Source organism: Coregonus lavaretus (assembly GCF_964263955.1).
Source record: "Coregonus lavaretus genome assembly, chromosome: 15".
Lineage (NCBI taxonomy): Eukaryota > Metazoa > Chordata > Actinopteri > Salmoniformes > Salmonidae > Coregonus > Coregonus lavaretus.
The window spans coordinates 26,268,818-26,296,704 of NC_140002.1; the positions used below are offsets into that span (position 1 = coordinate 26,268,818).

At 44.2% G+C, this 27,887-nt stretch overlaps 1 protein-coding gene across 2 annotated transcripts in view; it reads left to right on the plus strand.

The window, feature by feature from the left end:
- LOC311142374 (mediator of RNA polymerase II transcription subunit 13-like) overlaps positions 1-27,887 on the plus strand; it is a 130,411-nt gene that overhangs the window by 78,514 nt on the left and 24,010 nt on the right. Inside the window, exons 5-10 of one of the 2 annotated variants that reach the window (XM_084178020.1) lie at positions 12,907-13,122; positions 13,212-13,415; positions 20,922-21,084; positions 21,912-22,022; positions 25,498-26,259; positions 27,633-27,849. In XM_084178020.1, coding sequence (XP_084034146.1) covers positions 12,907-13,122; positions 13,212-13,415; positions 20,922-21,084; positions 21,912-22,022; positions 25,498-26,259; positions 27,633-27,849 — 1,673 coding nt within the window. The remainder of the gene's footprint in view (positions 1-12,906; positions 13,123-13,211; positions 13,416-20,921; positions 21,085-21,911; positions 22,023-25,497; positions 26,260-27,632; positions 27,850-27,887) is intronic. The other variant, XM_084178021.1, reaches the window with a different exon arrangement.

Here is a 27,887-nt window from a genome sequence, read left to right on the forward strand (position 1 = left end):
AAAATGGTTGACGAAGTCATCCACAGAGAGGGAGGAGGGGGGAGGGGGAGGAGGATTCAGCAGGGAGGAGAAGGTGGCAAAGAGCTTCCTAGGGTTAGAGGCAGATGCTTGGAATTTAGAGTGGTAGAAAGTGGCCTTAGCAGCAGAAACAGATGAAGAAAATGTAGAGAGGAGGGAGTGAAAAGATGCCAGGTCCGCAGGGAGTCTAGTTTTCCTCAATTTCCACTTGGCTGCCCGGAGCCCTGTTCTGTGAGCTCCTAATGAGTCATCAAGCCACGGAGCTGGAGGGGAGGACCGAGTCGGCCGGGAGGATAGGGGACATAGAGAGTCAAAGGATGCAGAAAGGGAGGAGAGGAGGGTTGAGGAGGCAGAATCAGGAGATTGGAGGGAGAAGGATTGAGCAGAGGGAAGAGATGATAGGATGGAAGAGGAGAGAGTAGCAGGAGAGAGAGAGCGAAGGTTGCGACGGCGCATTACCATCTGAGTAGGGGCAGAGTGAGTAGTGTTGGAGGAGAGCGAGAGAGAAAAGGATACAAAGTAGTGGTCGGAGACATGGAGGGGAGTTGCAGTGAGATTAGTAGAAGAACAGCATCTAGTAAAGATGAGGTCAAGCGTATTGCCTGCCTTGTGAGTAGGGGGGGACGGTGAGAGGGTGAGGTCAAAAGAGGAGAGGAGTGGAAAGAAGGAGGCAGAGAGAAATGAGTCAAAGGTAGACGTAGGGAGGTTGAAGTCCCCCAAAACTGTGAGGGGTGAGCCATCCTCAGGAAAGGAACTTATCAAGGCGTCAAGCTCATTGATGAACTCTCCAAGGGAACCTGGAGGGCGATAAATGACAAGGATGTTAAGCTTAAATGGGCTAGTGACTGTGACAGCATGGTATTCAAATGAGGATATAGACAGATGGGTCAGGGGAAAAATAGAGAATGTCCACTTGGGAGAGATGAGGATTCCTGTGCCACCACCCCGCTGACCAGATGCTCTCGGGTATGCGAGAACACATGGTCAGACGAGGAGAGAGCAGTAGGAGTAGCAGTGTTTTCAGTGGTAATCCATGTTTCCGTCAGCGCCAAGAAGTCAAGGGACTGGAGGGTAGCATAGGCTGAGATGAACTCTGCCTTGTTGGCAGCAGAACGGCAGTTCCAGAGGCTGCCTGAGACCTGGAACTCCACGTGGGTGGTGCGTGCAGGGACCACCAGGTTAGAGAGGCAGCAGCCACGCGGTGTGAGGCGTTTGTATAGCCTGTGTGGAGAGGAGAGAACAGGGATAGACAGAGGCATAGTTGACAGGCTGCAGAAAATGGCTACAATAATGCAAAGGAGATCGGAATGAAATGAACTAAACATCTGGGAAAGGAGAGAGCGGGGCCTCCCTCACCACAACACCCAAATATAACTCTCCCAACTTCCACCTCAGAAACTATAATTGTTGTAAACTACAGCGGTTCAATGTTTTCTAGGAATAAACTTAGTTTATTCAGCTAACTTGGTACAGTATTCTTCCGTGAAAATCGTCCAGGGCACCTAGTCATAAGACGCCACAGCCAGCTAGCATGCCGGACTCCAACAACACGGTTTAGCACCAATACTCGGCCACAACAAACCACCAGTGTGTTAACACGCCAAGCAGATAGTTTGTGTCCGTGTCTAACGTTGTGGGTTAGTCCCGACAGCTTGAGCGAGTCCGTCGTCAACTTATTCAGCCAGTTAGTTAGCTAGAATAGTTAGCATACTAGCTAGCCATTGCTTTCAGACAAAGAAGAAACCCCTCCTTTCACGGCACGAACACACAGAGAGAGCCAAGCTAACGTTAACTAGTCACCCATGTCCCGAATTCCTTGAACGACTCTGGCTACCAATTTATAAAAACAAAACACAAATGTAGGTTATGACTTACCCCTAGCAGCTACTGTTAGCTAGCCAAGTGCAAAGCTAGCCACTGAATTGAGCCACTGAGTTCGCGTCTGTTCGCTAGGTCGTTCCAGCTATTGTTTACTAGTAGCTATCCAGGTAGCAACAAGCTAGCTAAATTTCAAGCACAGTAGCCACTTACTACCTAACGTTAACGGTTCAGACAATGAGGTTAGAAAACAGCTGAATGGTAGGCATTATTGCATGTAATTATTGTAGGCAGCCAGCTGGCGTAATTACAGGCACTCTCAGGCGTGAAACAACTATACCGTTGCTAATAGTTGCCAGTAGCTACCCGCCAGCTAGTCCAGGTAGTGGGTTAGCTAGCTAGCTTCGTGCTTCACCGGGCTCAGCCGAATACAATACTAACCTACAATACTAACCTACAATAATTACATACAACAACCCACGATAACTACCTACAATACCTAACTACAATCTAAATACATAGTTTAAGCTTTACTCGACAAAGCCCAAACTATGTATAAAGCCAAGCTTACCCAACGACCTCACCCGACAACCTCCTCCTTATGGCAACACACCTCATTTACCTGTTTGTGTCATTTCTGGAAAGTACAGTGGGGAGAACAAGTATTTGATACACTGCCGATTTAGCAGGTTTTCCTACTTACAAAGCATGTAGAGGTCTGTAATTTTTATCATATGTACACTTCAACTGTGACAGACGGAATCTAAAACAAAAATCCAGAAAATCACATTGTATGATTTTTAAGTAATTAATTTGCATTTTATTGCATGACATAAGTATTTGATACATCAGAAAAGCAGAACTTAATATTTGGTACAGAAACCTTTGTTTGCAATTACAGAGATCATACGTTTCCTGTAGGTCTTGACCAGGTTTGCACACACTGTAGCAGGGATTTTGGCCCACTCCTCCATACAGACCTTCTCCAGATCCTTCAGGTTTCGGGGCTGTCGCTGGGCAATATGGACTTTCAGCTCCCTCCAAAGATGTTCTATTGGGTTCAGGTCTGGAGACTGGCTAGGCCACTCCAGGACCTTGAGATGCTTCTTATGGAGCCACTCCTTAGTTGCCCTGGCTGTGTGGTTCGGGTCGTTGTCATGCTGGAAGACCCAGCCACGACCCATCTTCAATGCTCTTACTGAGGGAAGGAGGTTGTTGGCCAAGATCTCGCGATACATGGCCCCATCCATCCTCCCCTCAATACGGTGCAGTCGTCCTGTCCCCTTTTCAGAAAATCATCCCCAAAGAATGATGTTTCCATCTCCATGCTTCACGGTTGGGATGGTGTTCTTGGAGTTGTACTCATCCTTCTTCTTCCTCCAAACACGGCGTGTGGAGTTTAGACCAAAAAGCTCTATTTTTGTCTCATCAGACCACATGACCTTCTCCCATTCCTCCTCTGGATCATCCAGATGGTCATTGGCAAACTTCAGACGGGCCTGGACATGCGCTGGCTTGAGCAGGGGGACCTTGCGTGCGCTGCAGGATTTTAATCCATGACGGCGTAGTGTGTTACTAATGGTTTTCTTTGAGACTGTGGTCCCAGCTCTCTTCAGGTCATTGACCAGGTCCTGCCGTGTAGTTCTGGGCTGATCCCTCACCTTCCTCATGATCATTGATGCCCCACGAGGTGAGATCTTGCATGGAGCCCCAGACCGAGGGTGATTGACCGTCATCTTGAACTTCTTCCATTTTCTAATAATTGTGCCAACAGTTGTTGCCTTCTCACCAAGCTGCTTGCCTATTGTCCTGTAGCCCATCCCAGCTTTGTGCAGGTCTACAATTTTATCCCTGATGTCCTTACACAGCTCTCTGGTCTTGGCTATTGTGGAGAGGTTGGAGTCTGTTTGATTGAGTGTGTGGACAGGTGTCTTTTATACAGGTAACAAGTTCAAACAGGTGCAGTTAATACAGGTAATGAGTGGAGAACAGGAGGGCTTCTTAAAGAAAAACTAACAGGTCTGTGAGAGCCGGAATTCTTACTGGTTGGTAGGTGATCAAATACTTATGTCATGCAATAAAATGCAAATTAATTACTTAAAAATCATACAATGTGATTTTCTAGATTTTTGAAGTGTACCTATGATAGAAATTACAGACCTCTACATGCTTTGTAAGTAGGAAAACCTGCAAAACTGGCAGTGTATCAAATACTTCTTCTCCCCACTGTATGTATTAACCTGTCAATGGCACTTTAAACACTGATCTAAGGTTTTGAGTTAAAGTCAGGTTTTAGGGAAGGTAAATTGATCTTAGATCTGTGCCTAAAGGCACCTCCTACCTGGAGGTATAAATCATTTTCAACCTCCTGAGGGGGAAGAGGCACCTTCTTCACGACTGTGCACGTTTGTTTGGACCATTTTAAGTATTTCGTGATTTGGACACCGAGGAACTTGAAGCTTTCATCCTGCTCCACTTGACATTCAGGCCAAAGAGTTCAATCTTGTTTCTGATGGTCTGAGTCCTTTAGGTGCCTTTTGGCAAACTCCAAGCGGGCTGTCATGTGCCTTTTACTGAAGAGTGGCTTCCATCTGGCCACTACCATAAAGGCCTGATTGGTGGAGTGCTGTAGAGATGGTTGTCCTTCTGGAAGGTTCTCCCATCTCCACAGAGGAACTCTGGTGCTCTGTCAGAGTGACCATCGGGTTCTTGGTCCATCTCCCTGACCAAGGCCCTTCTCCTCCGATTGCTCAGTTTAGCCGGGCGGCCAGCTCTAGGAAGAGTCTTGGTGGTTCCAAACTTCTTGCATTTAAGAATGATGGAGGCAACTGTATTCTTGGGGACCTTCAATGCTGCAGAAATTGTTTGGTACCCTTCCCCACATCTGTGCTTCGACACAATCCTGTCTCGGAGCTCTTTGGACAATTCCTTCGACGTCATGGCTTGGTTTTTGCTCTGACATGCACTGTCAACTGTGGGACCTTATATAGACAGGTGTGTGCCTTTCAAAATCATATTCAATCAATTGAATTTACCACAGGTAAATTTACCACAATCAAGTTGTAGAAACATCTCAAGGATGATCAATGGAAACAGGATGCACCTGAGCTCAATTTCGAGTCTCATAGCAAAGGGTTTGAATACTTATGTAAATAAGGTATTTAAGTTTTTTTGCAAAGGTTTCTAAAAAACTTTTTTCACTTCGTCATTATGGGGTATTGTGTGTAGATTGATGAAGATTTTTATTTATTTAATCAATTTTAGAATAAGGCTGTAACGTAACAAAATGTGGAAAAAGTCAAGGGGTCTGAATACTTTCCGAATGCACTGTAGGTGGGAGAGGGCAGTGTGGAGAGTAATTGAGATTGCGTCATCTATGGATCTGTTGCAAATTTAGTGGGTCTAGGGTGTCTGAGATGGTGGAGTTGATGTGTGCCATAACATGCCTCTCAAAGCACTTCATGATTACAGAAGTGAGTGCTACAGGGCAGTAGTCATTGTGGCATGAAGCCTTAGAGTTCTTGCGGACAGGAATGATGGTGGTCATCTTAAAACATGTGGGGATTACAGACTAGGACAAGCAGAGGTTGAACATTACCGTGACTATGCCTGCCAGCTGTTCTGTGCGTGCTCTGAGAATGCGCCCTGGAATACCGTCGGGCCCCGCGGCCTTGCGGGTGTTGACCTGATTAAATACCCTTTTCACGTCGGCCTCGGAGAGCGAGATCACCCGATCCTCTGTGTCAGTGACGGCCCTCACACCCGGCACGATGTTGTTGTCAAAGCGTGCATAAAATGCATTGAGTTCGTCTGGTAGATGGGCATTGTTGGGCAGATCACGGTTCTGTCTTCCTTTGTAACCCATATACATACGGCGGGCGTCGGAGCCTGTGTAATATGATTCAACCTTATTCCTATATTGTCATTTTGCTCGTTTGATGACTCTGCGGAGGTCATAGCGGGACTTCTTGTACTTATTCTTGTCCACGGCCGTATCCTCAGGGTTGTCTACGATAGCTCTGTGTGTGGTAGCCCTGTCCTTTAATTTAGCACCAACCTCAGTGTTAATCCAGGGCTTTTGATTGGGGAAACGCAATATTACAATGTTACGTGGGGAGGGTCCACCTCTGCCACAGAACCCCCCCCTCTCGGTCTGTCTGTCTGAAGCCATGCAGGATGCTTGTTAATGGAACCCATTGCCTCTTTCTTTCTTTCTTTCTTTCTTTCTTTCTTTCTTTCTTTCTTTCTTTCTTTCTTTCTTTCTTTCTTTCTTTCTTTCTTTCTTTCTTTCTTTCTTTCTCTCTCTCTCTCTCCATTTCTCTCTCTTTCTCTCCATCTCTGTCTCTTCCGCTCCCCCTCTCTTCCTCCCCTTCTCCCGCTCTCTCCTCCCTCTCTTGGATGCTCCATCCTGTCCAGCCAGCGAGCCACTAGACCAGATCAATACTCACAGGGACAGGGCCATACACTACAGTAATGACCACAACTGGAAGAGATGGCTAGAGGAGAAGTGTTTGGCTCTCGAAGTGTTTGGCCAGCCTTGTGAGGGGCTAGCTCGCTGGCCGGAGAGACTTGTGTTGGGTAAAGGTCACACTATTGCTGCTTTTTGACTGTAACACCAGTGTTACACTAGTGTATACACCAGGGGTTGGAACCGGTTCAGGGAACAGAACCGAAAACCAGAAAATAACAAAAACATTTGAGGAACAGAATCAGAACCGCGAATGAAAGTGATCTATACTGTTCTGGAAAATAAACTGTATTTTAAAAGCATGGGAACCAGTTAATAATGTTATTTTACGTTCCAGGGATTGTTTTTCCAGTCCCACAAAAAACACAACAAAGTGTCTATGCAAAGCCCTCACTCTGTCACTCAGAAACCTATTCCAGTGTCTGCCTGCCTGCCAGAAAATCTTTGCCAGTGTGTGTGCCAGGTTTTCCGTTCCGGAAAATTTGCCGCTGGACAAGATGACCAGGAAAATTATAATTTACTGGACATTTGAGAAATGTAACAGACATCCATATGCATTCAGATCTGACCTGGCTCAGCCAGCGGCATCAATAAATGAGGGATATTGGCCAAATTTGCCACATTTGCGTGTTCTTAAGCAGCCTATAACAAATTACAATTTTTTTTTTTTTTTTTTACTTTCCTAAAACATTAATTGACCACCTCACGGTTCAGCTGTCGGAGATTTGAGCACTAAATGCATCAGGGTATTGCATGCATCAGCTTAGCTGTCCACTGTATGATATTAATATTTAAACTTACCGTGCATTCGGAAAGTATTCAGACCCCTTGACTTTTTCCATATTTTGTTACGTTACAGCCTTATCCTAAAATTTATTAAATTGTTTTTTCCCCTCATCAATCTACACACAATACCCCATAATGACAAAGCAAAAACAGATAATGACAAACTTTTGACTGGTACTGTATATGCACTGTATATACAGTACCAGTCAAAAGTTTGGACACACCTACTCATTCAAGGGGTTTTCTTTATTTTTACTATTTTCTACATTGTAGAATAATAGTGAAGACATCAAAACTATGAAATAACACATTTGAAATCATGTAGTAATCAAAAAAGTGTTCAACAAATAAAAATATATTTTAGATTTTAGATTCTTCAATGTAGCCACCCTTTGCCTTGATGACAGCTTTGCACACTCTTGGCATTCTCTCAAGCAGCTTCACCTAGAATGCTTTTCCAACAGTCTTGAAGGAGTTCCCACATATGCTGAGCACTTGTTGGCTGCTTTTCCTTCACTTTGCGGTCAAACTCATCCCAAACCATCTCAATTGGGTTGAGGTCGGGTGATTGTGGAGGCCAGGTCATCTGATGCAGCACTCCATCACTCTCTTTCTTGGTCAAATAGACCTTACACAGCCTGGAGGTGTGTTGGGTCATTGTCCTGTTGAAAAACAAATGATAGTCCCACTAAGTGCAAACCAGATGGGAAGGAGTATTGCTGCAGAATGCTGTGGTAGCTATGCTGGTTAAGTGTGCCTTGAATTCTAAATAAATCACAGACAGTGTCACCAGCAAAGCACCCCCACACCATAACACCTCCTCCTCCATGGTTTACGGTGGGAACTGCACATGCGGAGATCATCCGTTCACCCGCACCGCGTCTCAAGATTTGACGGTACATGGCCCCGTCCATCGTCCCTTTGATGCGGTGAAGTTCTCCTGTCCCCTTACCAGAAAAAACACCCCCAAAGCATAATGTTTCCACCTCCATGTTTGACGGTGGGGATGGTGTCTTGGGGTCATAGGCAGCATTCCTCCTCCTCCAAACACGGCGTAAAAAAGTATTTAGTCAGCCACCAATTGTGCAAGTTCTCCCACTTAAAAAGATGAGAGAGGCCTGTAATTTTCATCATAGGTACACGTCAACTATGACAGACAAAATGAGGAAAAAAAACAGAAAATCACATTGTAGGATTTTTAATGAATTTATTTGCAAATTATGGTGGAAAATAAGTATTTGGTCAATAACAAAAGTTTCTCAATACTTTGTTATATACCCTTTGTTGGCAATGACACAAGTCAAACGTTTTCTGTAAGTCTTCACAAGGTTTTCACACACTGTTGCTGGTATTTTGGCCAATTCCTCCATGCAGATCTCCTCTAGAGCAGTGATGTTTTGGGGCTGTCGCTGGGCAACACAGACTTTCAACTCCCTCCAAAGATTTTCTATGGGGTTGAGATCTGGAGACTGGCTAGGCCACTCCAGGACCTTGAAATGCTTCTTACGAAGCCACTCCGTCGTTGCCCGGGCGGTGTGTTTGGGATCATTGTCATGCTGAAAGACCCAGCCACGTTTCATCTTCAATGCCCTTGCTGATGGAAGGAGGTTTTCACTCAAAATCTCACGATACATGGCCCCATTCATTCTTTCCTTTACACGGATCAGTCGTCCTGGTCCCTTTGCAGAAAAACAGCCCCAAAGCATGATGTTTCCACCCCCATGCGTCACAGTAGGCATGGTGTTCTTTGGATGCAACTCAGCATTCTTTGTCCTCCAAACACGACGAGTTGAGTTTTTACCAAAAAGTTATATTTTGGTTTCATCTGACCATATGACATTCTCCCAATCCTCTTCTGGATCATCCAAATGCACTCTAGCAAACTTCAGACGGGCCTGGACATGTACTGGCTTAAGCAGGGGGACACGTCTGGCACTGCAGGATTTGAGTCCCTGGCAGCGTAGTGTGTTACTGATGGTAGGCTTTGTTACTTTGGTCCCAGCTCTCTGCAGGTCATTCACTAGGTCCCCCCGTGTGGTTCTGGGATTTTGCTCACCGTTCTTGTGATCATTTTGACCCCACGGGGTGAGATCTTGCGTGGAGCCCCAGATCGAGGGAGATTATCAGTGGTCTTGTATGTCTTCCATTTCCTAATAATTGCTCCCACAGTTGATTTCTTCAAACCAAGCTGCTTACCTATTGCAGATTCAGTCTTCCCAGCCTGGTGCAGGTCTACAATTTTGTTTCTGGTGTCCTTTGACAGCTCTTTGGTCTTGGCCATAGTGGAGTTTGGAGTGTGACTGTTTGAGGTTGTGGACAGGTGTCTTTTATACTGATAACAAGTTCAAACAGGTGCCATTAATACAGGTAACGAGTGGAGGACAGAGGAGCCTCTTAAAGAAGAAGTTACAGGTCTGTGAGAGCCAGAAATCTTGCTTGTTTGTAGGTGACCAAATACTTATTTTCCACCATAATTTGCAAATAAATTCATTAAAAAATCCTACAATGTGATTTTCTGGATTTTTTTTCTCTCAATTTGTCTGTCATAGTTGACGTGTACATATGATGAAAATTACAGGCCTCTCTCATCTTTTTAAGTGGGAGAACTTGCACAATTGGTGGCTGACTAAATACTTTTTTCCCCCACTGTATGTGCTTTCTTGAGCAGGGCGCTGCAGGATTTCAGTCCTTCACGGCGTAGTGTGTTACCAATTGTTTTCTTGGTGACTATGGTCCCAGCTGCCTTGAGATCATTGACAAGATCCTCCCGTGTAGTTCTGGGCTGATTCCTCACCGTTCTCATGATCATTGCAACTCCACGAGGTGAGATCTTGCATGGAGCCCCAGGCCGAGGGAGATTGACAGTTCTTTTGTGTTTCTTCCATTTGCGAATAATCGCACCAACTGTTGTCACCTTCTCACCAAACTGCTTGCCGATGGTCTTGTAGCCCATTCCAGCCTTGTGTAGGTCTACAATCTTGTCCCTGACATCCTTGGAGAGCTCTTTGGTCTTGGCCATGGTGGAGTTTGGAATCTGATTGATTGATTGCTTATGTGGACAGGTGTCTTTTATACAGGTAACAAGGTGAGATTAGGAGCACTCCCTTTAAGAGTGTGCTCCTAATCTCAGCTCGTTACCTGTATAAAAGACACCTGGGAGCCAGAAATCTTTCTGATTGAGAGTGGGTCAAATACTTATTTCCCTCATTAAAATGCAAATCAATTTATAACATTTTTGACATGCGTTTTTCTGGATTTTGTTGTTGTTATTCTGTCTCTCTCTGTTCAAATAAACCTACCATTAAAATTACAGACTGATCATTTCTTTGTCAGTGGGCAAACGTACAAAATCAGCAGGGGATCAAATACTTTTTTCCCTCACTGTACCATGATATTTGCACTGCTACTGAGTAAACCTCCAATTGTTCTCCACTATTCCACCTGCTAAAACCTCCCCCCATCCCAAGTTGGATTGTCGTCCCAGTGACTGGCAGACCATCCCTGTCCACCTGTATCCTGGGCCTTTGAGAGACTGGGACCCATCCTTTAAAAAGACCACACAGTGCTACCCACAGAACAGAAGCAGATTAACCATCAAAAGCTTTTCCAACGCACTCACCTCGATTGTATTGTATACAGCAATTAAAAAATATACACTACCGTTCAAAAGTTTGGGGTCACTTAGCTTTGTTTTCGAAAGAAAAGCAATTTTTTTGTCCATTAAAATAACATCAAATTGATCAGAAATACAGCGAAAACATTGTTAATGTTGTAAATGGCTATTGTAGCTGGAAACGGCTGATTTGTAATGGAATATCTACATAGGCGTACAGAGGCCCATTATCAGCAACCATCAGTCCTGTGTTCCAATGGCACGTTGTGTTTGCTAATCCAAGTTTATAATTTTTAAATGTTAATTGATCATTAGAAAACCCTTTTGCAATTATGTTAGCACAGCTGAAAACTGTCGTGCTGATTAAAGAAGCAATAAAACTGGCCTTCTTGAGACTAGTTGAGTATCTGGAGCATGTTCGATTACAGGCTCAAAATGGCCAGAAACAAATAACTTTCTTCTGAAACTCGTCAGTCTATTCTTGTTCTGAGAAATGAAGGCTATTCTATGCGAGAAATTGCCAAGAAACTGAAGATCTCGTACAACGCTGTGTACTACTCCCTTCACAGAACAGCACAAACTGGCTCTAACCAGAATTCTAAATAAATCACAGACAGTGTCACCAGCAAAGCACCCCCACACCATAACACCTCCTCCTCCATGCTTTACGGTGGGAAATACACATGCGGAGATCATCCGTTCACCCACACCGCGTCTCACAAAGACACGGCGGTTGGAACCAAAAATCTCCAATTTGGATTCCAGACCAAAGGACAGATTACCACCGGTCTAATGTCCATTGCTCGTGTTTCTTATTGGGGTCCTTTAGTAGCGGTTTCTTTGCAGCAATTCGACCATGAAAGCCTGATTTACACAGTCTCCTCTGAACAGTTGAGGTTGAGATGTGTCTGTTACTTGAAGTCTGTGAAGCATTTATTTGAGCTGCAATTTCTGAGGCTGGTAACTCTAATGAACTTATCCTCTGCAGCAGAGGTCTTCCTTTCCTGTGGTGGTCCTCATGAGAGCAAGTTTCATCATAGCGCTTGATGGTTTTTGTGACTGCACTTGAAGATACCTTCAAAGTTCTTGAAATGTTCCGTATTGACTGACCTTCATGTCTTAAAGTAATGATGGACTGTCGTTTCTCTTTGCTTATTTGAGCTGTTCTTGCCATAATATGGACTTGGTCTTTTACAAAATAGGGTTATCCTCTGTATACCAAGCCTACCTTGTCACAACACAACTGATTGGCTCAAACGCATTAAGAAGGAAAGAAATTCCACAAATTAACTTTTAACTAGGCACACCTGTTAATTGAAATTTATTCCAGGTGACTACCTCTTGAAGCTGGTTGAGAGAATGCCAAGAGTGTGCGAAGCTGTCATCAAGGCAAAGGGTGTCTACTTTGAAGAATCTCAAATATAAAATATATTTTGATTTGTTTAACGCTTTCCCGAGTCGTAGTGGGAGGACCACGCAACATTTCATTGCGTGACTCCAAATTTACTTTTATATGATGGTTATTATATAAATATTTGTGCATAAAAGCGTTTCCACTGACATTTATCGCATAATTAATTTTACCGACACAAAAAGATCCAACCTTGTTTAGTGTATTTTGTTTTGACGACATTTGGAAAGTTTACCGACAAATGTTCTGTTTCTATCAAGCCTGTCATGTACTTTACTCGCATAAAAAGGTTGGATGGAATCCTGGTTACTGAAGACTTGTAAAGAGTAGAATCAACAACCTCTGCGTCATCAACACTGTTGCTTTGTGAGAAGGTGTTAAAGTTCACAGTTAGCCATTGACATGTAAATGTCAGCTGAAAAGTACCAGTGGCCTGGCATTGGCCTCAAGTCAGAGTAGGTCCGCTGGAGCCATGGCCCAGTGAGACATGGGTGCCAGCCCGCGTAGATGGAAACAGAAAAGTCTGAGCCTTTTGGGTAAAACAGTGGGGTAAATCCTGTATAGAAATATGCACCAATATGAACACTGGATGGGCTGGGGGCAGGGATGGAGGGATGGGGTTGATGGGTGGAAGTAGAATGGATGAAAGGATGGGTGTTATAGATAAGAGAGCAGGCGTAATGGTGGGGGATGGATGGATGCAGTATGATGGAGATGGAGATTTATTCTGTACTGAGACTGATTGTGTGTATCTCTCTTTCTCTCTACCTCTCTCTCCCTCTCTCCCTCCAGTCATCCTAAGTCCGTTTGGTCTGAACGGGACTCTGACGGGTCAGTCATTCAAGCTGTCAGACCCTCCCACCCAGAAACTGATTGAGGAGTGGAACCAGTTCTATCCCATCAGCCCCAGCTCTAAAGACAAGGACAAAGACAGCTCGCCATCGGAGGACAAGATGGAGTACATGGACTGGGAGGACGACTCGCTGGCCGCTGTGGAGGTCCTCGTCGGTAAGACTCTCTCTTGCCTAAAATTCTGCATGGATCACATACACATACTTAACCGTTAACCGTGAGTGGGTGTCTGTCTCTCTCTCCAGGTGGTGTGAGGATGGTGTACCCAGCCTGCCTGGTGCTGGTGCCCCAGTCTGACATCCCAGCCGTGGCCCCCCAGGGGTCCTCCCACTGCACCGCCGTCTACTCGGGTGTCCACCAAGTGCCTGCATCCCAACGAGACCCTGCCATCTCCTCAGTCACCCTCACGCCCCCCACCTCACCCGAGGAGGCCCAGACAGGTACAATGAGTACGTGGATAGAAAAATGTCGACCTATATTTAAATCTGTCTGTATATTATAGATTAGGTCAGCGGTCACCAATCGGTCGACCGCGATTGACTGGTCGATCTCCAAGGCATTTCTAGTCGATCGGCAAACATTTCTGTAAAAAGATAAAGCTGCGTTCCTATTTTTTATATTTGTCTCTCGCTGTTGGTGGTAGGTGCACCCGATTCAGCTGCCCTGCACGCCATGTAAGCGAAGGGTTCCGATTTTGAACCATTTCATGTGTCTGAAGGTACAAACTCTGCCTTTCCGGCGGGCCCGGCGAGCATATCAAGTGCACTATAGGCCTACTGCTGGCCAATCGGATGGCTCAGATTACCGTATCTGTATTAACGTAGCAGGCGTAAAAGAAAGCTACAGCAAAGTTGATACTGCGAGTTTTTTAAACTTTTAAAACCATGACTAGAGAGAGTCTGTCAACGAATACAGCAAAGAACTGCTGTTTTTATGAGTGAGTTCATGTTTAAGTTCTTACTCAGCACTGTCAACACTTTATATTCAACACTTTTATAAGCCATAAAATGTGCAACCTTCCTACTTCCACTCGCGCAACAACCAGCACTGCAGCTGTAATGAATGAGTAGGTAAGTGTATCGATAGGCTTGCAGAAATTATGCGGTGCGACTGGAGTTTCGCCATCAGCTGGAAGACGGTGTTCCCTTTTTGGTCAGTGTCAACGGAAGAAAGGGACAGCGGAGGGGCGTTGAGAGGCGGACCCTCAGTCTGCTGTTCTCTCCCTCCGCTGATGCTGACCATCAGATGCAGGCACCATCAGCCCAGTAAAATAAAAATAAAAAGCAAATTATTTGAATGTATGCTCACTCAGCTGTGCCTCAGAAGTAATACAATATCTGATCTATTACCAGTGTGATCATATAGCCTACTTCAAATTTTGAAATATAATTTTAAAAAATATCCGACAACGATGCATTGGCAGGGCAATTCAAGCAAAGCCAATATGTGGTGATAATATGGGCCTATAGCCTACTGCACAAACCTCATTGCTACTGTACTGTTTTTAATAGGTTAATGTAGCATAGGCTTACATTTTTTAAATAATGTTTACAAAAATTAGAGTGGTAGATCTCGGTTTGTATTTTGACTCAGAAAGTGATCTTGACTCAGAAAAGGTTGGTGACCACTGGATTAGGTAAATATGATATATCATATTTCATAAATCATATTGTAATAGATTATATATATCTGGAGAGTTGCTGTGACATATGTCCCTCATACATGGGCGCCTGACTTTGTCTGAAAGTGGGGGTGCAAATTGCAAAAAATAAAATAGAATAAAACATTTTACAATATTTTTGGGGGGGCATATTTAAAATAATTTCCTGCAATTTTACACTGTTTCTTCACAGGGGGTATCCATATTTATAAACATAAAACAATTTTTCTTAGGTTTTGCCACAATAAATTATACTGAAAATCTGTTTTAATGACTAGATTACTAATCTACTCCCTTCCCTGAAAATCCCACCCACAATAATTAATTGACAGGTCTGAAACCCTACCAACCCTGTGACTCACAAACATCCCACCCCCTTCCTTGAAAACCCCACCCATAGGGATTGATTGACAGGTCTGAAACCCTACCAACTCTGTGACTCACACAAGTATCCTGCTCCTCCCCTGTCAATTCCACCCACAGTGATCGATTCACAGGCAAAACTATTAAGAATGTGGCCAAGGTAATGCATGACAATGAGGAAATGAAAACGAAAATGGGAGGAATAATATTGTTTTACCCAATAAGAATTATAATGTTTTACTTGGTAGGTTAAGAAAAAGCATTGTTAAATTGCACATTAAGTTATCATTTTCTTTTTGTCACAAATAACAGAATCACAATAATGTAATACAATGACAAATGTTAATTTTTGTATTTTATTTATTTCTCTATATGGCAGTGTTATCTGTTAGGGGATTGAAAAACAACTGTTAACTTGGAAATGCATTATCACATATACCATTTCTTGGCAGCAATTTATATCCATAAATTGCGGCCCCGAATCTGCAATAAAAACAATAAAATGTAGCTCCGGTAATATGGGTCATATTTGAATGGTTTGGTCTAGAGCAGGGGTCACCAATCTTTTCTTTAATAAGAGCTACTTCATACTATTTTGTTTTCACGAGTTACTCATATACAGCCTGCATATTTTGTTATTGTGTAGGTCTAATTTGATGAATAGAAACAAAGAACAGCACTGCATACAAAATGTAATTGTGTTTTGGTTCTTAAAACCACACATTTTGAACAAAAATCTATCTACTATAGCCTACCTTTTTAAGATGAAATGGTTTTACATTTGATCAAATCTGTAGCCTGCAGTTATTGTAATTCTTTTTAATAGTTTCAAGTAATGTCACATGCACAAGTACAGTAAAATGCCTTTCTTGCAAACTCAAAACCCAACAATGCAATAATCAATAACAATGTATTACTAGAAGAAAACACATGAGAAATAAGAATAGGAAATATGAAATACACAATAAAGTAAGTAAGTAAGCATGCTATATACAGGAAATGTTTAAAAAGTCAGTTCCAATAGCATATTTACATGTGCAGGGATACTGGAGTGATGGAGGTAGATATGTATAGGGGTAAGGGGACTAGGCAACAGGATATAAGATAAACAGAGTAGCAGCAGCTTGTATGTGAGTGGGTGTGCGGGTGTGTAGAGTCAGTATAAATGTATGTGCATATTATGTGTGAGTGAGCAAATTATGGAGTGACAGTGTGTGTAGGGCCCTGTGAGTGTGCATAGAGACAGTGCAAAGGTTGAAATAAAAAGTCAATAAAGATACAAGGTTAACTCAGATAGTCCGTGTAGATATTTTGTTAGCTATTTATCAGTCGTATTACCTGGGGATAGAAGCTGTTCAAGAGCCTGTTGGTGTCAGACTTAACAGTGTCCTTTAAAACAACAAACCACAGTGAGTAGGCTACATATTTGAATTGTGAAGAAACAGAATAATCATGAAAAATATGAGGAATAACAAAAGTGTAGTCTCAGAAAACACACTACTTGACCATTACGCTTTTTTTGACGCAACGAGGGTAGAAATTGCTTATTTGGTCGATATTACCTACCGAGCAAAGCAGAGCTGTTTTATCAATGTACAAATATCCTGTACTTTTTCATTTTGTGCATACAGACAGCTTGGCTACATTGCAGGGGTTGGAACCGGTATTTTGTTTGTGGAACAGAATCAGAACCGCGTAAGTGACCTATACTGTTCAGAAAAGTTGTTTTAAAAGCATGGGAAGCAGTTAATAATGTTATTTTACATTCCGGGCATTTTTTTCCAGTCCCACAAAAAACGCAACAAACCGCCTATGCAAAGCCCTCACTCTGTCACTCAGAAACATTCCAGTGTCTGCCTGCCAGCTGAAAATCTTTGCCAGTGTGTGCTTGTGTAGGCTACCTCCCCCTCCCCCGCCAAAGCATAGTCTACTGTAGCCTACTGATGTTACAAGCGTGATTCAGAAATTAGGAAGATAGATTTTTAATTAGAGAATAATGGATTAACTTTTTAAATGCTAGTTAATGATACTATAGTTATCACGTTTCACATTGGTTTTATTAACAAAAAAAATGTTTTATTTAAATTCTGGTGCCGCTCTGCACACACAAGCTTGTTAGCTAGCTAGCTAGCTTTCGTCCAAAGTTAAGCCAACTCTCTGAAGTTCAATGACATTCAAAGTTCCTTCATAGAAGCTGCACCTCTGTAGGTATAATTCAGTCAGCCTAATTCAGATAATGCATGTCATAACAACAAGATGCCCAGCGTTTCAAGCCAAGCCTCCTCCTCCATGCTCTCTTGCTCTCTCCCCACCCACAAAACTTCTATCACATCTCGCGCCCTACACTTGTCTGTCCAATGCATGTAAATAGCTTGCCCCTCCATAGCAAGCTGCTCTATCTGCACTGATTGGTTAAGTAATTTAATGTTGAGCTAAATGTTAAAAAACATTGATTTTAGAGGGGAAAAAAAGAAAGAAGAATGGTTCTGTTCAGAACAACTGGCCTTGTGGTTAGAGTGTCCGCCCTGAGATTGGAAGGCCGAGTCATACAAAAGAATGGGACCTGATTCGTCTCTGCTTGGCACTCAGCATTAAGGAGATAGATTGGGGGTAAGGCCCTGCGATAGACTAGCGTCCTGTCCAGTTGGTGTACTTGTACATCAAGCTGCCTCGCGCTACAGAAACAGGAGATAGGCTCCTGCCTTATGAGCCGTTCCGGCTCACACAAGCCAAGGCTCGTGCAAGGCTACTTACAGTACGTACTTACTCAGAACGAAAAGATTGGAAAGTAATTTGGGTTCCAACCCCTACTACATTGTAACCGCGAAGCGGCCATGATGCGCTCGCATATGGGGCTCAGCCCGGACTGTTACATTTGTAACTGAGTGAAAACATTTTAACGATGTGATTGAACTGATTGACGTTGGGAAAATAGATAGCAAAAAAGCAGAATGGTGTTAAATGCCTGTAAACAGCTTGTGGATAATTTCCCCCCAAAAAATTGTATCATCTAATATTAGGCCTACTGATTATTTCTCAGTATCTACTTTGCGAGCTACTCATTGACAGCCCGCGAGCTGCTGGACATGCAGTTTCTCATAAGAATCTCAATTGCATACTCCTCACGTCATCTCCTCGCTTCCTTCTCAAAACCCATTGGATGAGAAAGCCAGAGGTCCCTCCCCTCTGACCTTCTCCAATGGGTTTTGAGAAGGAGGCGAGGAGAGAGGAGAGAGGACACAAGCAACTGAGATTCTCCCAGAGACTGAGATACAGCGAAGCCTAATCAGACATGCCCGTGCTCATCATGGTTTTTACAGGCAAAGTGAAATGACAAAATTTGCTTGTGTTGCATGCCGCTCAAATGATATGTAACAACACCCTGAGTGCATCGGACATGAAACAACGATATGAATGTAACAACAGCGCAACAAAATAGACAAAAAGACCAGTGGTGCAACTAGTGATTTCTAACTGCACTGTACCAAAACAGTGGCGAGCGGGAGCGAAGCAAAACTTTAGAGTGGGCAAAACCATTTATCTTACGGCGACGGGGGGAGGGGGTGCAAAATGCAATCTTTTAATTAATTATATAGTGTATAAAATGGCCATATCTATTTTAATACAGACTAGCTCAAAACATTACTAATCATTGAAAATTACCCAATGGATCAGGATACTTTTCTGGTAAAAAAACAAATTGGGGTGCAAAAACATACACTACCGTTCAAAAGTTTGGGGTCACTTAGAAATGTCCTTGTTTTCCATGAAAACATACATGAAATGAGTTTGAATAGGAAATATAGCAAAATGCATAGGAAATGTAGTCATTGACAAGGTTAGAAATAATGATTTTTAATAGAAATAATAAGTGTGTCCTTCAAACTTTGCTTTCGTCAAAGTATCCTCCATTTGCAGCAATTACAGCCTTGCAGACCTTTGGCATTCTAGTTGTCAATTTGTTGATGTAATCTGAAGAAATTTCACCCCATGCTTCCTGAAGCACCTCCCACAAGTTGGATTGGCTTGATGGGCACTTCTTACGTACCATACGGTCAAGCTGCTTCCACAACAGCTCAATAGGGTTGAGATCCGGTGACTGTGCTGGCCACTCCATTATAGACAGAATACCAGCTGACTGCTTCTTCCCTAAATAGTTATTGCATAGTTTGGAGCTGTGCTTTGGGTCATTGTCCTGTTGTAGGAGGAAATTGGCTCCAATCAAGCGCCGTCCACAGGGTATGGCATGGCGTTGCAAAATGGAGTGATAGCCTTCCTTCTTCAAGATCCCTTTTACCTGTACAAATCTCCCACTTTACCACCACCAAAGCACCCCCAGACCATCACATTGCCTCTACCATGCTTGACAGATGGCATCAAGCACTCCTCCAGCATCTTTTCATTTGGTCTGCGTCTCACAAATATTCTTCTTTGTGATCCGAACACCTCAAACTTCGATTTGTCTGTCCATAACACTTTTTTCCAATCTTCCTCTGTCCAGTGTCTGTGTTATTTTGCCCATCTTAATCTTTTATTTTTATTGGCCAGTCTGAGATATGGCTTTTTCTTTGCAACTCTGCCTAGAAGGTCAGCATCCCGAAGTCACCTCTTCACTGTTGACATTGAGACTGGTGTTTTGCGGGTACTATTTAATGAAGCTGCCAGTTGAGGACCTGTGAGGCGTCTGTTTCTCAAACTAGACACTCTAATGTATTTGTCCTCTTGCTCAGTTGTGCACCGGGGCCTCCCACTCCTCTTTCTATTATGGTTAGAGCCAGTTTGCGCTGTTCTGTGAAGGGAGTAGCACATTAGAGGCTGCTGCTGCCTATTGAAATCACTGGCCACTTTAAGAAATGGAACACTAGTCACTTTAATAATGTTTACAGTCACTTTAATAATGTTTACATATCTTGCACTACTCATCTCATATGTATATACTGCATTATATTCTATAATATTCTGCTGTATCTTAGTCTATGCCGCTCTGTCATTGCTTGTCCATATATGTATATTTTCTTAAATTCCATTCCTTACTAGTTTTTGTGTGTATTAGGTATATGTTGTGAAATTGTTAGATATTACTTGTTAGATATTACTGCACTGTCGGAGCTAGAAGCACAAGCATTTCGCTACACCCGCTATAACATCTGCTAAACACGGATATGTGATAAATATAATTTGATTTGATTTGATTTGATTTGATTTACACAGCGTTGTATGAGATCTTCAGTTTCTTGGCAATTTCTCGCATGGAATAGCCTTAATTTCTGAGAACAAGAATAGACTGACAAGTTTCAGAAGAAAGTTATTTGTTTCTGGCCATTTTGAGCCTGTAATCGAACCCACAATTGCTGATGCTCCAGATACTCAACTAGTCTCAAGAAGGCCAGTTTTATTGCTTCTTTAATCAGCACAACCGTTTTCAGCTGTGCTAACATAATTGCAAAATGGTTTTCTAATGATCAATTAGCCTTTTAAAATGATAAACTTGGATTAGCAAACACAACATGCCATTGGAACACAGGACTGATGGTTGCTGATAATGGGCCTCTGTATGCCTATGTAGATATTCCATAAAAAATCAGCCGTTTTCAGCTACAATAGCCATTTATAACATTAACAATGTCTACACTGTATTTCTGATCTATTTTATTTTATTTTAATGCACACAAAAATGATTTTCTTTCGAAAACAAGGACATTTCTTAATGACCCCAAACTTTTGAATGGTAGTGTATGCTTGCACCTCTATTTTAAAAGAGGGGAGGCAGCTGCTCAGTTTGCTCAATTGCTCAGGTGCCTATGCCCCCATATAGTGTGCAGTGGTCAAGAGGTGTGTTGTCAAAGCTGGTTATTGTAGGACAATAAGTATTGTCACTTGTGGTTTGGTGAGCCGATTCTTAACCTCTCCCTCCCATTCCTCCCTCCCCCAGTGGACTCCCAGTCGGCTCTGAAGTGGGTGAAGATGTCGTCGGCTGTGGACGGCTTCAGTGTGGACAGCACCGGTCACCACGGGGGGAAGATCCCTCACAGGCTAGCCAGCCAGGTGGTGGAGAGGGTCTGGCAGGAGTGCAATATCAACAGAGCTCAGAACAAGTACGTCTGTCTCTGCTACTGTCTCAGGACGCACACACTCTCAACCAAAGCCCTAGAAGAAGTAGAATTGCTATAGGCGTTAGAGCTGCACAATATGGGCAAAATATCCAATCTCAATTTTTTTACCAAATATCGTGATTGCGATTTGACTTGCGATATAGATCAAAACACTTTTGGAATCATAGAAATTAAATGATTTATATTAAGAAGCAAAGTGGAAAGCAGCATCGTTCTTGTTTGGAGCAATCTGTTGACAGCATTTGACCTAACAGAACAGCATGCAAACTTCTTATGAATCTAACAGCGAGGAGAAGGAATTGAGTGGCAGAAGGCGGGGATTGGTGTATGTGGGAAGCTGCCGCAAGAGGAGAAAGGGAGAGAGACGACAAATGGAGTAAACTATAAAAACGGACGTTACACATGGCTGAATGGCATTTAAAATATTGCATGAGATATAGAGCTCTTGCATTATGGATATTTTGTACATGTCAATATTACGATTTCGATCTGAATTCGATTAATTGTGCAGCCCTAACAGGCGTACACAAACACATGGTCACACACACTGTCAACAAGCACATGCTCACACACATACATGTTTACCACACCATAGACCCACTCAACGAAGCCTAGAGGGAATATGCAGTATCTACCACAACGTGTGCACGCGCGTTGTGGTAGATATTGCCTAACATGTTTGTCAAATAACAGGCACATGCCTTCACAATGACGCTTCATTTACCAAATTGATATTTTAGAGAAGTATAGTAAGAAAGTAATGGACAAATGGTTCATGTTTTGACTCAATGGTTGTGTGTGTTGTCCAGGCGTAAATTCTCAGCGACAGCCAACGGTACCTGTGAGGAGGAGCTGATGGAGAAAGTAGGGGCCTGGGACTTTGTAGAATCAACACACAGGTCAAACTGCAACTGCTCCAGGTAAATGATGCATGATGTTTGTTTATTGGTTTATTTGTGTTCCTCTGGTCTAGGACCTGTACCCTAAGCCCTCTGTAAGTTGATATACTTCTAGTTTCTTGTGTAGACACAAGCTTGCCTTTTAAGGAAGTCTTACTCATTGGATGTCTTACTCAGCAAAACAACATTCGACACGTCAGTCTAAAATGTGAGATGTATTTTAATCTCAATACATATGACATTCATCTCTATTTGTCTGTTAAGTGACAACCCTGTCAGGGTTCAAAAGTAGTGCACTATGTAGGGAATTGGGTGTCATTTAGGACACAGTGGGAGAGACCCAGGGGCCAGTCCGACCTCTAGAAGGCCTGCTCTAAAAATGGAGAGTGTCTGTAGCCCCTAATGTTGACAAATGATCTGCGTCTAGAATGGGTTATTGTGTGGATGTGAGGTTGACTGTGGCAAGGCTGTTTCTGTTTGGGGTTGGGACACAGACAGACAATATCACATCCCTGTGTGCGTGTGTGCACGCCTGTGTGTGTGCACGAGCATGTGTGTGTTCTCTCTGAAGGGGAAAGGCTGCAGTCAGCATGTCCCGCTGCTGTCTCCTGGCAGACACACACACAGCGGCTAAAACACACGTCACGCTGCAGCTCGCACTGAAATAGCTGCTTGACACTGCACCTTTATGCTCTCGCTCTGGGAGTTTGCTTTGTGTATGTGTGTGTGTTTTTGCTCGAGGAGCACTTTCACTATAGATAGGGGGAGACCCTTGCTCGCCACTGGTGGTGTGAGGGAAGGCAGGCTGTGTACAGGGACGCAGTGGGAGAGACCCAGAGGCCAGTCTGACCTCTAGAAGACCTGTTTAGGGAGATGGATGCTCTAAAAATGTAGAGTGTCTGTAGAGCCTAATGTTTACAAATGATCTGCTGCGTCTAGAGTGGGTTAATGTGTGGATGTGAGAACTGACTTTGGGGAAGTCTGGCTAGAGCTGTTAATTGGTTGGAGGGAACCTGGAGCAGGGGTTCTCAAACTTTTTTGGGCTTGGGGCACCTTTTGTGATAGCAAATTCATCAGAGACCCCCTCATAATCAGAACACCAACTCTAGTGAGAGAAAAATAGCATACAAGGAGTTTTACTATGACTTTGGCAGTGCATGGCTGGATGAACCAAGCCCTGGGAAGGAACATTTTAAAGGCCCATCTCTTAGCATTGGAGAAAAATTGTTGCAGTTTTCAAGCAGATTTTCTGCAATTCTACACATTTTGTCATGGGGCAGAGAATTTTTTTGTTGTTGCAGCTTTAAAGCTAATATCCTGCAATTCAAAAGAATTGAAAAAGAAAACTGTATGTTTTAAAGCTTAAATTACAGTGCATTTATGTAAATACAAGAAGTATTGAGTTGAAAAATGTATTATTGGTGGAGTAATGTGGATACCAATATCCCTGTGAGCCTCCCAGGCCTATTTTCCTGTGTTTTATATATATTTCCACACTATGAGGTTGGAATAATACTTTGAAATTGTGAAAATGATGATAATGCCCTTTTAGTGTACGAGCTGTTTGAAAAGACAGCCTGACATTTCCACCTGTTTTGGTGGGAGTGAGTTTTGGCCTTCCATGGTGACATCACCATACAGTAAATTAGTTAATTGACCAATAAGAAAGACAGTTCCAAACCTCTCTGCCAATAAAAGCACATTTTCAGTTTTCCCCTCTACACTCAAACAACTCATAGACAGTCTTAGCAAAATCCTTGCTTGAGAAATTGCTATTTTCTAAGAAGCTATTTTTATTTATTTCTGACCATTTTAATTTAAAACAATCACAGTAAGGTACTTAATTGTTATCCAGATTTGATATTAAGATAAAAACGGCTGCATTGGACCTTTAAGAACATAAATTGTAGATAATAATTATTAATTATTATATAATTAATAAAGTATTGTATTACACCCTCTAAACTTATTCCACAGATCCCTTGGCCAAAATTGGTTTAATCTGTTGTTGTTATATAGTAATATTCATGAAAACTAATTAAATGTAAAGAAAGAAAAAAATGTTTTTTGAGAACCCCTGACCTAGACTACTGGAGGTGACATTGAAAAGGGAATTCCTGTGTGTGCAGCACGAATTCTAATGGCCATCGGCTTGGCCGTAGGAAGTTGTTTGTGTGTGTGTGTGTCTGTGAGAGTGTTAGTGTTTACCCACTCCGCATATTGTTTTTGCTGCGTCTTGCCTGCTGACAGTTAAGCAGCAGGGTTCTATTATAATCCTGTGAAGTAGTGCGAAGGACAACAGCTACCTCCCTCCCTCAACATGCTGCCTGCTCCACAACCACAAGAGCAACCTGCGATTACCATGCTGACAGACCACCGGCCAAATAACATCCCAGTGCCCCCTCTAGCCGACCTGACCCTGAGTATACCCCCCTCATCCCCCTCCTCCCTCCACAGCCACTAGCCAGTGTCATAGACTGGCTTTGGATTTATTGCTCCTCGGTCCCCTTACAGTGAAACATGAGGTAACTTAGTGGCCGCCTGTCCCCTGGCCTAGACTGGGGACAGTGTGTGTGTTTGAGTGTTGACAGCGGAGGTGGAGGTGGTGGTATGCACTGGGCCAGGGGCAGTAGTAGCAGACAGGCTGGTTAGCAGGGGAGTGTGACTCAGCCAGGCCTTTATGGGGTCTGGTCACACGACAGCCTAGAGGGCTTTGGGGGCCTGAGGGCTGGGGACCACCACAACACATTCCAGACCATTTAAACCCAACCAGAAACAGGTCTCCTTCCCACCTGGGTCATGTTCAGTAGGGCACACATGCTTCACTCAGTTTTCTCCCCAATAAACACAGCGTTGGGGGAATGCTCTATTCTAGTGGGTGTGAGCTAGACAAGATGCATGGTTTGGGTTGTGGTTAGGAGGCCAATAGAATGCAGAATAATAACATCAGTTTAAAATGTTTGTTAGAGTAGCATCAGCATGACATGAGGAGTTTATTAGATTTGAGAGGAACTCATTTGTTCACTTAATTGATTCCGTGCTTCATCCAGATAAGGCCATGCCAGATTGGTCCTTTGACTGGCTACATTGACTTTTAACACAAATCAAATGGGAAAGTAGGAAGTGAAAGATCAACAGTTTACTATATGTAATTGGGAATAAAAGTAATGAATGTGTTTCATACTATTTTGTCAATATAAATCAGCATTAAATATATTTTCAATATAAATCAGCATTAAATATGAATTCAATATAAATGTGCATAAATGCATAAATCTCATACACCTGACTTTGAGTCTGAATTTAAATGTTCTATAGATCAGTTTGTTCTTGGTAATTGATTGAGCTAGATCAGAGTTGCTGCTCAACAATGGTTATTGAGCTAATGAATGCACAACCTTAACACAGGTGAACGAATGGCATTATTATTTGTTTATTTATGTCTTGCAGTGAGACATGTAAATGACATGCTTTCTCTTCCTCTTTTTCCTCCCAGGCATAAAGCCCTGAAACAGCGAGGTGGCAGCACCCCGGGCCAGCCCCAGTCAGCAGGTCAGCCCACCCACACCCAGCCACCCACGAAGCACAAGGCTGGGGGTGACAAGCCAGAGAAGAGCGACAAGCAGACCAAGAGGCCGCAGACACCCTTCCACCACCGCAGCGCTGCCTGCGACAACGTTACCATGGAGACGAAGGTGGCGGGCCAGAGGCTGGCCATGAGGGCCCAGCAGGTGGGGGGTCGCTTCCCTGGCCTCCGCCCTGCCGACGGTGTCACCAAACCCCCCCAGCTGCACGACGGAGGGGTGGGTAGCGCCGGTGGTTCCTCAGAGATGACAGGTTCTCCCCAGCCCCCTCCCCTCAGCCCCCACCCCTGTGAGCGCGACAGAGGAGAGGAGACAGGGGACGGCTCTTTGAAGAACCCCTCCACCCCCCACAGCCAACACTTCTACCAGCCGCCCCCGGAGCCCTGCCTGGCAGAGCAGAAGGGTGGCGAGGGGGACCCCCGTGGACTGGATGGCCTGGCCCAGCACTTCCACCACCCCCACACGGCCTACCCACCCGAGACCCTGGAGCCCACCGTGTACGTAGGCTCTGCAGTCAACCTGGAGGAGGACGGCTCTCCGGCGCCATGGAGGTTCTTCAACCTGCCCAGGAGGAAAGAGGCCGCGATACCCACGCCAACGCTGCCTGGGGACAAGCTGAGGGACAGGGAGAGAGACGAGGCATCGGGAGGACAGGAGGTGGTGTCTGTCACTGAGTGAGTGTCTATCCCCGTTCATTAATTCTTATCTCCCCATTAATTTAACCACTCAACACCCACTATTGCCCATAGAGGGTGCTAGAGGCCCCCAGCCATTTACTGACTCACTGGCCATCCAACCCTCCCTCCCTTCCCATCACCCCCTCTGGCATACAGACAGACGGGCCCCTTTTTGAGTACCTCCAACATTCTAGAAAAAAAAGTGATTGAAAGAGCAGTGATGCACAACCGGGCCTCCCCTCCCTCCCCCTGCCTTAGAATGTTCTGTGGTGGTGCTGAGCGCACACGGCATGTTCATCTCTCGCTATGTGCCCTTTTGACATCACTAATGTGCATGGCCAGCACTGCGGCAGAGACTGGAGAGAGCTTATTGATCCCCCCAACACACACACACACAAACACACACAGGGCCCCAGAGATGGAGGGATAGAGGTAGGGTTATATAAATAAATGGATCCATCTACGCCCTCTCCATTACAACTCCCCCTACTTCCTTCCTCTCCACCCTGAACACGTGAAGGAGGGTGGCATCTTCGAAGTCTTGATGTCAGAGCAGAGGTGTCGCTTCACTGAGAGAGGGAGAATATAGAAGTGGACTCGAGGGAGCAGAAAGGGATGTAGAGGGAGAGAGGGATGGAAAGAGAGACAGAGACATGCTGAGATGGACTATGGATGGGTGGGCCCGGAGAGCAGGCAGGCAGGCTAGCCGTCCGTCCGGGCCGAGCAGTGGCGGTCTTGGGAATTATCGGAGGGGTTATGCAATTTCAGGGATGGATGCTGGACAGTGCTGTGGGCAGGGCTATGGACTGCAGGGCTATTCTGGTGCGGAGAGAGGTGGGGAGGGAGGGAGGGAGTAATCCTGGCGGCCGGGAAGCAGCTCTGAATGGCTGCTAATCTCTGGCTGGGGCCACTGCGCACTGTCACCTCGCATCACAGCCTGGCCGGAGAGAGGGAGGGAAAGAGAGAGAGAGAGAGAAGGGACCTACATGAGCTCCCTCCCCCTCCCCTTCCCCCTCCCCTTCCCCCTCCCCCTCAGAGGGCCCCAGCGGGGCTCATTCAGTCTAGTAACATCTGAACAACAACATCAACAACTGGAACACAGGCCCATAGTCAATAAAAAATTATTCACAGATTACATTGAAAAAGAGACATGAATAGCAACGGATTAAAATGTTCTCATATGCTCTACCTCCCCACAATGTTGATAGATGATCTGCACAGCCATATTTATTTTATTTAACATATAACCCATATAGGCCTAAACAAACAGCATAACTGCATCCCACTCTGTTATCAGTAAATTACTGTACTCTGTAACCCTATTTGTCATAATGAATATTCTGTCCCCTCACCCTGTCCCCTGTTCCCAGGTTGATGGCCACATCCAAGCGGCCTCTGAAGGTGTCTGAGGAGCGCGTGCAGATGTACATTCAGCGGAGGAACCAGTACCTGGCCGCCGCCATCACCGATGACGACCACGAGCCCGAGGTGGACCCCTACGCCTTCGAGGACGGGGATGTCAAGTTCTCCTTCTCCGACAAGAAGGACAAGACGGGTGGCGAACGCCAGCCCGGGAAGAAACACAAGGTAGGGCTAAAGTTACAACTTGATCAACTGGGGGCGGC